The 10,635-nt window shown below is 41.0% G+C and overlaps 1 protein-coding gene across 1 annotated transcript; it reads right to left on the bottom strand.

Annotated features, from left to right (window-relative positions):
• Nucleotides 1-5,828: 5,828 nt before the first annotated feature.
• Nucleotides 5,829-10,224, bottom strand: mrpl24 (mitochondrial ribosomal protein L24). The gene is made up of 6 exons (XM_071916243.2): nucleotides 10,188-10,224; nucleotides 9,763-9,949; nucleotides 9,286-9,381; nucleotides 8,269-8,372; nucleotides 7,325-7,455; nucleotides 5,829-6,304 (listed from the first exon to the last, which is right to left on the bottom strand). The coding sequence occupies exons 2-6, from the start codon at nucleotides 9,943-9,945 to the stop codon at nucleotides 6,168-6,170; spliced, it is 651 nt and encodes a 216-aa protein (XP_071772344.1). The 5' UTR covers nucleotides 9,946-9,949; nucleotides 10,188-10,224; the 3' UTR covers nucleotides 5,829-6,167.
• Nucleotides 10,225-10,635: the final 411 nt, after the last annotated feature.

Here is a 10,635-nt window from a genome sequence, read left to right as displayed (position 1 = left end):
ACTGGATGCTCTGCGCAGGTATGAGGACTTGAGTCCGACCGACTCCGAGGCTTGGGGAGAAAGGAGGGAGTTCAGACAAAGTGAAGCCGAATATGAAATGCTGAACTGCCCACTTTTTTCACCCAACAATCGGGATGGAGATGGCGCATGTCTGTCAAAGGGGATCGGGAGGGATGACATCTAAAATAACCGATGTCATAGGCTATTAAGTGAGAACTGCATTCAGGAGGTGGCCTATATGGTTTTTCTTGCTGCAGGGAAAGGAGAAATGCACAGTTGAGTCAGTGCAGCAGGAACACGGAGCCAGTTGCTGATGCTGCTGCAGGTACCGATATTGCAGCACAGCAGCTGGGGAAGGGGGATGAGGGGGATGAGGGGGCTTCTGCTCCTGCCTCCCTTTTCTGATAATTAAGAACATTAATAGCTGTAGCCTAATAATATCTCTAATTGGTTTGCTGCTATCTCAATTTACTGTTTTTCCTCCACTGTAGGTTTATTTGAATCTCCTTGAACAAGTCCAAATGTGCCACCTCTCAAGTAATGATCAGTTTGCAACATTCAGTCTGCAAAATTTGCAAACAGTCCAAGTGGAACAATCCCTGTGTGAGAGACATTGTTCTTCCACTAGACAGACTACTTAGTCATTTACAACCTAGAAACCTCCTTGCAGCATGTTTTTGTTACCAGCACTTAATTTGAGACCGATTCTGTAACACCTAGGAGTCATTAATTAGAGTAATTAACAAAAAAAACCCATTAAGAGTCACAGAGTGTACCGAGAAGAACCCAACAAGCCCCAAAGAAGACCACAAAGAACTTTACCATAGGAAACTTAGGGAGCAGCACAAAGTGTACTTCAAAGTAGCCTACTACAAAGAATGGAAAAATACCTCAAGGTACAAAAAGCTACTTATTTTGGAAGTACCATTATCTTATTATATTATTAAGTTGCCGTAGATGGGTACTGCTTGTCATGGTGGGGAAGGGACAGTGCAGCGCTGCTCAGAGTTTCCTCTCTCTAAATAACTTGTAAGATATGACCAAGGTGAAACTGTGAGCATCATGAACTAATATTCCTGTGGTGAATAGTTTTTGAGAAAAACAAATTTGTTCAAGGTCTGCACCAGGTCGACTGTTACAGTTGCATCTATTTGCGTGGAGCCCTTTGGCTCACTGAAAGCTCCTGTATCGTGCCATCTGTTTAGATTGGCAGTAAACGAGAAGCACACAAGACACATAAGGGCAAGTTGAGTGGGTACCTGTGGCATCAAGATGCTGTGTCTTAGTGGCACCTGTGTCCTGTATAGATGGAGTGAATGGAGCTTTGTAGTGGCCGTCTGCTGCCTCAGCAGCAGTGGTGTGATGCTGCAGCAGCTGAGGAATCTGACACCCAGATACTAGCAGACTGTCTGGGCGGACAGCTCCACACCTCAGAGAAGGCAGACAAAGCTCACAGGTGTGTTTCAATCCAACTTGCCAGCTATATGACTGATTGTAACAGTGACCCAAATTTAGGCTGCAACTATCCTCATTGCAAGCCTTTTTCCTCTTTGCTGCCATTCCTCTTTTGGCAGCAGTAGCAGCTTGGCACAGTGAACAGGAAGGTCATCCTTCAAGCAGAAGGCCGGGGTTCAAGCTCCCGACAGCAGGCATCCATCCTGTTGAAACTTTCTTGGGCAAGACACTGAATCCCTACCAGCTGTTCTGTAAGTGACCCTGACCTTTGACCTGTCGATGGAGAGGGGCAAACAAAAACAATTCTCCTTCACGGATCATTGGAATATCACAAAACAAACAAAAACATCAGAGCAAGTTGTCAGTTACTACAGTTTAATATGGTAATGTCTGTCAAGGTAATCGTCTATACTATATAAGTCATGGTAGCTTGTGACAAGTGTCAGATATGACTTCATCCTTTCAAAAATAGTGCACTAGTCACTAGGCACTAGTGATAGCGATGATGTGGTTTTCTATGCTAATGAAACGCTGGTGTCTCCAGGTGACACTGCTCCATGGACAGGTATCTCTCCATGCCCCGCCCTCTCAGTGAGGCGAGGTGCTTTGCTCAGTATCCAGCGTGGTGCCAATGGAGACAGTGCCGAGTATTTATCAAAGAGCCATGGAGTGAAAAGTGACTTTTTGGGGCTGTTAAGTAACATTCTTATCAATAAAGTTCTCTGAGTAAGTACAAGCCAAAAATTATGCTTATAGGAAATATGCACTCAAAACATCCTTCATCCTTCTTGTAAACGCTCGGTGAATGGCAGTTTACTTGACCTGCACTCTTAACATTTTGATTGACACCTCAGGGCAAGCTTGAGGTGCTAAGCTGGGGCTTATTTCCAATGTAACATGTTTACACATTTATATTTACAGCAGATAAGCATAACAGTGATTTATAAAAGGTGCAATATTCACAGTAATTTACAGTAAATAGGACTTGATTAAATGGATTGAAGGCTTACTTCACTTTCAGATTGACTGATCTTTGATACAAGGATTGCCATTAATATCGCTGTGAAAGTTTTGCTTAAGTTGTTAATGTTTGTAAAAACTGATGTAAAATAAACCTGTATTTTGAGTTATGATGCTTCTGTTTGTTGCAGAAAACACATTTTCCACATATAACTCACACTTCAAGAATCTGAAGAACCTGCATACACACAACTAATAAGTTTCTATCCAAGTTTTACACTGTGCATAAAACTTTTAAGTCAATTCTGGATTAGGGCTTTAAGGTCCAAAAGGGCAACCAGGTGATGAAAAAAACAACTCTGTTCTAACTTTCATCTCCTTTCCTAACCATAATGCAATTAGGTCGTACAAGAATCCACTGGGAGCTGACTAAATTAGACCAAACACCCAAACATACATATAAACCATGCCTCAGACCTACATACAAGCAAGCTAATGTTACATTTTCCAGCAACATTAAAACGACTATAATTAGACTCTGTCATTATATTGCAGCTGAGCTTAGGTCATCAAGGAGCAATGCTTTAATTTGGTTTTAAAATGGCTTCAAATGTTCTGTACAACTTCAGATCACAATTCCTCCTTTTTCTGTGAATGAAAAAATAATGCCACTCATCAATCTTTTAGCAGTCCATGCATTCATTTACAAAGCATCTCAGAATATAGATTATAATAGAGTGAATTTCTAACATAATTCAAACTTGTTCATTAACAAAAACTGCATGGCAAAACTGATGACCACCATTTCAAAAGTTCGGTTCCAAATTGAGATATCCGGCATGTGAAAAAAGAGACTTTTACAAAGTGATTGATAGCACCTAACGATACATATTAAGCAACTTTTTAAAAAGGAGAGTAAATATTTTTTAACAAATTATTTTTGAATAAATAATCACACTTATATAACAAATAACAAATGTTAACACTTGTACAGACTGGCTCCTCTATATTTTTGAAATACTGAATGATGAACTTCAGGTAATGACTTTTTCCCAAACTGCATTATGTAGCATTTTCAAAATGAACTGATTTTCATTCATTTCGACTCTGAGATGTGAAGCCTGTACCACGTTAAACCTACAGGTGGGATTCATTAGTTATCATGGGCTGAGAAGCATAAATGACTCAGCTAAACTACAGAGCAGTACATGCTGTTTTATTTTAGGTCTTGTTGAGTCATGTTCAGTGGTTTTGTTTAATTGGGTTACCAGCATTGCTGTAGATTTACCACAAAGCAGAAATTACAAGACGGATATTCACAACAGTCACTTTATCCTGCACAAGGTAGAATGGCATGAGTGTGTTCTTTGTGTGCGTGAATGGAAAAACACAGAGAAAGACAAATGGAGCAGTAGAGCACAGCAGGAAAAGATAAATGCACGAGCAAAGGTTCCACTTAACCAACATTACACTCCACCTTGCTGTAATCCCACACTGAAATCCACAGGACACTCATGCAATGATGGGAAAGAGGACCAGCATTCGAATAATTTTCCTCCCATAAAAAGAAACCTCAAAAACCCCGTTTCCGCTGACTGGCTCCTTTTATTCCCCCTGGGATGCGAGTGGCAGCGGCGCGCTGGGCAACAGGGACAAGTCTGGGAAAATTACTGTGCTCATCCACTTGTCGGCTCGCTCAGCCAAACCAGTGGCTTGCCATGCTTTCAGCGTGATGTAACTGCGCTGACCAGAAATTAGGGTACGAACGGCCACAATGAAGTTTTGACGCTATTATATTATCTGTGACACATCATTTTTTGTGTCACTGCCTGGCACCAAAGCTAGTTGCTTCTACAGCTGGGGACCTGGCAAAACATAAATGTCGTTCTTGAGTAAATCAATACTAGTGGTAAACCTGTGAGAAAAAAAAAGTTAGGGACTTCATACACTTCATAGCCCGCCTCCCTCATATATAACAGATGTATACACACACACAGCTGAGGGTCAGATGAGCTGCCAAACAGAAATGTAACCAAGAATGACTGAGTATCCCATAGATAGATATAGCAAAAAACGGGCTATTTTAAGTAAACTGTCAAGCGATGTGTGCACTCAAGTCAGTTCTAAAGAACTGCTGACCAGCTGGAAGAGGAGAGAGGTACAGTTGATGGGGTGAGTTTGTCTAAATCTGTAAAATCTAGGTATTATTAGGCTTCCACTGAGTAGTAGTAAATTGATTAGACTGATGCATCCAGACCATAGAGAGACCAGACCAGGAGAAAGCACAATGTTCCAAGCTGCAAAAAAAGAAAATAAACACAACCTACAAACTTTATAGCAAAAATCAAGACCCATCAACCTCAAATTACAGCTTCACTGGCTGATTGAAGGTTTTCAGTCCCAGACTCAAGGGAACAGCCATAGTTTGGGTGCAAGAGTGATGCTAGAAAGGTAAAAGATGGCCCAAGTTACGCTTTCAGTGAATATTCAAAGAGAAATAAATGTTAAAATGCAGCAAGAAATCATACATTATTAGATTTGCATTGATTTTGCTGGGGCCTTTGAGCAACTGAAACTCTTTGCTTGATACCCTTGATATTTATTAAAGTGGGCCACAAATTCATAGGTGAGGTCATATTTGGATGCTGATGCACAAACCATCGTAAATCACTGGAATAATACATGCATACAGTTCCAATGGATGAAAAGTCAAATGAGGATAATGAGAATTTCGCTGAAACTAGCCAGTCTGTGTCACTGTCTCCAAAGCCATTTCCTCCTGGAGTATCTCCATTACTTGGTACTCAGACTTTTCCCCAGACAAGTTGGAAAGACAGACTCATTTGTCTAATAGCTGAAATTTGTGGAGGGCAGTATGCCTGGGCTCCTGTATAATAATACACCCATCCTTAACCTCATAAATTACCAAACAGGCTGCAAGCTTTTGCCAATACCATGAATAAGGTACTTTCCGCATCATGCATCATATCTATTTTACAAGACTAAATAATTCTCGCTGGTACAGAACGCACTGTGTTCATTGTGCAAGCTTGTCTGGACATCATTGTGTCCACCACAATTCACAGCTTTACCCCAGAAGTTGGCTCCCATTATAAGGAGATAAGATTAAAGAAGAAAGATGCTCTAGCTTCCCTAACTGCTACCTGATATTTTGACGTTTGTTCTCTCATAATTTCATAGCAGACTTGTAATTTGTTAGCCCTCCATTTTCGTTGTGCTTTTTGGCATTCTCTCCTTCTCTCCTCCAGGAAGCAGTGACTCAAAGGAGGGGAAGGAACCAGGAGAGATGGCTGAACATTTAAATGATTACTCTGGATCACTGCTGATATCGTACCCTATAATTCAACAGTACTGTTATTTAAGACTATGAAGTGCCAAGAACGTAACCCAAATCATTAAAATAACTGGTTTACTTCTGACATTTATTTATAACATAAAAGAAACAAAAATAATACAAACTCTGATACCATCCTAAATAGAGAATGACTGAAATCTGCTCCCATTCAGGCAATAGAAGCTACACAGGTCTACTGCAGGTCTATTATCAACTGTGTTTTCCCTCCTCATGTTTTTACAATACTAGCATTTCCTCAACTTGGATGTTGCACCAGCTTTTTAAATTCCAAACGAGTCCCACCGTCACAAGGTATCTTCAGAATTCCTTGCATTGTGAAAATTGGAGAGCAGAAAGGGGAACATGGGATATGGAGAGTGTCTCTGAGGTTCTCTGCTCAATACCAGTAGGACCTGTGGTGCCTCCTGTTCTCCTGGATGCCCAGTTTCTCCATGACCTCCTCCTCCAGGGTTTTCAAAGATGGCGTATAGGTCTTCTCTAGAGTGTCTTCTGGACTGGTATCTTTGGGACCATCTGTGATGTCAGAAATAAAAAATTAGTCACATGCAGAAATTAAATGCCACCTTGAAAAGGAAAAGCTACGCGTGTGTGATATGAAAAATCTCAGTTAAAATACTTGATGGAATAGTTCACCCCAAAATGAAAATTCTGTCATTATCTACTCTACTCTTATGACCACCAAACACACACACACACACACACACACACACACACACACACTCTCTCTTATATATTTACCCAACTGATAGTTCCTTATTTTGTAAAACATGAACAGTCATGATGTGCCCAAAGCATTCTGCCAGAAGACTCACCGCCCCCAGTCTCCTCTGGAGGAGCAAAGTATGCAACCGTTCACACTTTTAGAAACTGTCTGTAAGGTAAATATAAGCCTTTAGGACTCACAGTGCAATCGTTTGGCTACAAAACACTTGGATTATGCTGCATGAGCTGTCTAGTGAAAATTGATGGTCAATTTATGACCTTTTTGGGGTTGCACAGACTAGTTTTCTAGTCACATATTCAAGTAATGAGACCCCTTGGCAGCGCTCTTGGGAGGCATCAATGAGGCTCACAAACAAAATGAAACTGTTTTCACAAAGCTGTGAATACCAAAGCTCCCATGACTGTTGTTAATGCCTCTATCTGTGTGTTGTTACCTCTGCCAAGGAGGTTATCTTTTTTCCACATTAATTTGTTTGTCAGCAGGATATCTCAAAAATCTATGACAGGACAGATAGGCCTTTGGAACAATCAGTCTGGAACAATTGATTAGATTTTGGTGATCATCTGGATCTGGGATTTCTGCCATTAGACTATTACAGCCATAACTATGAAACTAAGACTGACAGAGACTTGATTCCAATCCTACAGCACTGTATCATTTTGAAGTTGCTGAAGTCCTGCATAGAGTTAAAAGATGAATGACAGCTGGTTTCATATATTGCATGTTAGCTAAACATGGAAAAACGTGCACCGTCTTTGGTTACTGAAAGGAAATCCCTCGCCAACACACACACACACACACACACTCACCTTTCCACTGCTGTGTTACGATGCCGTCTCGGCGCTCAACGACAGGTTTAGGGACGATTCGACCCGTCCTGAGAGAGACCCGGACCTTCTCTCCCTCCTCTGTGAACCTCCACTCCACCTGGGTGGGCTTCCTGGAGGATCAAGATCAGCATGTCACAGCCAGTCTCTATTCAAATCAAAGACCATAAATCCATTTACATTTATCTGAATAATGTATGACTATTTTTTAACGTGATGAAAGCATTCTACCACACACTGGAAAACTTCAGACCAGTTTCATATTTACATATCTGCAAACTGTAAATATATCTAAACATGGCCATCTGAAGCCTTTCAGAGTGCGGTAGAATACTTTCATTTTTGTCTGCAATATCATTCCTGCAACCTGAGAAGAGTCTTGCTGTGCACAGGCCGTCCACAACCTATGACCATTTTTTCCCCCATTTATTTTTTCTGAGAAATATTTATTTTAAAGCTGGTGTAGAGGAAAGCCAACAATAAACCACTGCATCGAACTGTTACAGAGGCACAGTGATCCCATTCAAAAACCCCACAGATATGTAACTAGTTAAAACATGTGCAAGTGTTTGTCACCCCAGACAGTTTATATCCTGAATTGGCAAAGAAGGATTGGAGAGTTTTCTGAAACAGACACATTAAAAGGTAACACATTAAAGTTTTAGTTTGTTATTTCTCTTTGCCAGGGACTGGTCACACTTATGTTGCTTTTGATTGTGATTTTATTTGGACCTCAGGAAGAATATATGTAAGCTCAACACTAGCGTCTGGGGCTCCAGATAAAGATAACATAACATGACCTTGGAGAAAAAAGGCCCATCATTCAGTTTGATTCCCAAGCCGTGGTTCAGCCAACATGCTGGCCCTTAAGTGAGCATACATGTGTACAGCCACATTAATTAATCCTGCACTGTAGCAAGGTTTACCTGTCTGTGGGGTCAATGAGGGCAACGTCACGGAGCAGCATGGGAGCCTCACTGGCGATGTAGGTCCCACGGTAATTCCCAGATTTGCCAATGTACCTGTAATGCTGAGACAGGAAATCACAGTTCACACTTTTAAAGTCCAAAAAATTCAACAGGTGGCGGCCAACAAGGCTTTCTGAGGCTTAAATGCACATTTTAACAGTTGTGCCCAGAGTCTGCCAAGTTCTACCAGACAAACTGTCTGGCTCCATCTGGTGGAGCTAAAAAATAAATACATGGTGTAACACTGCTGCCACAGTAGCTTTGCTGTTGCTATGATGCAGAGAGAAGATTGGTAGTTTCATCTGTGTCCAGTGTTTCGTTAAATTGCTATGTTGCATGCTAAGGCTTTAGCACACCGTGTAGTGTACAGATGGAGCCAGCTTTCCTCTCAGCAGCACTGCAATATGCACCGATGTGCACTAAATACTGAACAGAGGTGAAACTGCAACCTTACTGCTTGTTACATAACAGCAAGTTTTTCAAAGAGCATACTTGTCAACAAGCTGGTTCAATCTTTTCAATGTTACTGAATATCCTGTTTGCAAAATTTAACAGGACTGACTGATCTTCATTTACTAAGTTACAGTTACTTTTCAGCTTAAAATTCACTGAATTGAAAACTAATTGACCCAGCTCTGATACACAAACTAACACGTTTATCTGCATTTTTGGAAATTACTTATATGGGAACAAACTCAACTGATAGTGAAATAAGTGCAAAATGGTAAAACTAGTAAAGAATCCAGGTAGCCTCTTATTTACTCATTTAGGTTAGTCTGTGAACCCACTGACAGAGCTACACAAGTACAGAGACAATGTAGATGAAACTGAATTCACATTGTTAATCTTATGAAACAGCTTCACCAGGCCAGGTTTCAGTTGTGTTATGTGCAGCTTACTGGCAGCCAGTGTCTCAACCAACAACAAACGGTGACATTTCCTCTGAATCCTCAGGGAAAAATAGGACTTCCTTACTATGTTCAGTCCCTCCAGGAGAACCCAGTTTCTGTGTCTGAAGACTTGGACCACCTTCCCCTGCTTCCCTTTGTCCTTCCCTGCTACAATCTCAACCTAAGAAACAGATGAAAAACACACTGACTACTGTATATTGTACACACATTCTTCTTCATGTGTTACATCAGTTAAAGATACTTTTGTCAAACCCTGTTGAGTAAAGGTTTGGCCAAACCGTTATATCATACTTATTATGGCTCCTGTGGAGGCTCTTTACAAATAATCCAAAAACGTTATTCATTGCAGACATGCATGGCTTGATATGATGGTCACAGACAACATAAAACATTACATGACTGTAGTTGCAATATTAATAGCGTCAGGGTTATTTTACTTGTTGTAATGCTCTACTCAAAGCTTAAATTATGCTGATCTCTGGTTCATCCAATTTCCTAGTTTCATGAAACACAGTAAATCAGGTTATTTTCCTTTACATACCGTATCCCCTCTGAAGAGAGACCACTCTTCAGGCGCTATGGGCTCCACAAACACCTTTCTCCTGCTCTTCCCTGGAGGATTGAGCCTCTTGGCAGCCATGGTCCAGGGCCTGTTGGTGCCAAAGCGGTAGTCTTTGGGGAAAGTAACCTTGGCCGCCATCGACAGGAGAGCCGTCAGCCTCATTTCGCTGGAAGGACAAAATAGATCAAGACACAACCCAAGAGATGCCCAGTTCCCCTTGACAAGACCACTGGATAGCTAACGTTAGCTAGATTATACCGGCTAACGTTAGCTACATAGCGAGCTGCACATACGCCACTATTTACTGAAACACACACACACATGGGATTGCTACATAGCTTTCCAAATATCCGTGAGTTAATTAAGGTGTCGTTATTAGTTGGTAATATGAAAAAGTATCTTACCTCCTCTTGATGTCAATGTCACATGTATCACACCAACACTAGCATTAAGCCCGTAGCAACGCCACCTACTGGATAGGAGGGTTCCTGGCTCAGCGCATGCGCAGTGGCCACGCCGTTATCAAATCATCCATCCTGGTGGTTGATCGAGATGAGAAATTGATTTGAGGGCTGTATGTAGGGCACGGGCAGTAAGTTGACCTTCTACGCACTTCAGCTGCAAGAAACTGTCTATAAAATTGAGTTGTTTAGCAAAAACATATTGATAAGGTACAGGGAAGCTACTATTAGGGGGGACCTGATGTTGAGGAGGATGAGGAGGAAATTTTATCATGCTCATTTCTAGTTTGCATCGCGATATTCTGTCTTAAGTTATCCTACAGCTTTTTTTTTTTTTTTTTTAAATTTAATTCAATTTTCATTCATCTTCAAAAATTAGAGTTATTATTCA

This window comes from Centroberyx gerrardi, chromosome 19, assembly GCF_048128805.1.
Source record: "Centroberyx gerrardi isolate f3 chromosome 19, fCenGer3.hap1.cur.20231027, whole genome shotgun sequence".
NCBI lineage: Eukaryota > Metazoa > Chordata > Actinopteri > Beryciformes > Berycidae > Centroberyx > Centroberyx gerrardi.
The sequence above is the reverse complement of the archived record's forward strand: the minus strand, read 5'-3'. Positions and strand labels throughout refer to the sequence as shown.

Bases quoted from the DNA above. Each gene is read 5' to 3' on its own strand.
- mrpl24 (XM_071916243.2), bottom strand. From the start codon at position 9,945: ATGAGGCTGACGGCTCTCCTGTCGATGGCGGCCAAGGTTACTTTCCCC. The intron at 8,373-9,285 runs GTAAGGAAGTCC...TTCCTGTCTCAG, and splicing joins TCCTGGAGGGACTGAACATA to CATTACAGGTACATTGGCAA. The intron at 7,456-8,268 runs GTAAACCTTGCT...TTGATCCTCCAG, and splicing joins CTCATTGACCCCACAGACAG to GAAGCCCACCCAGGTGGAGT.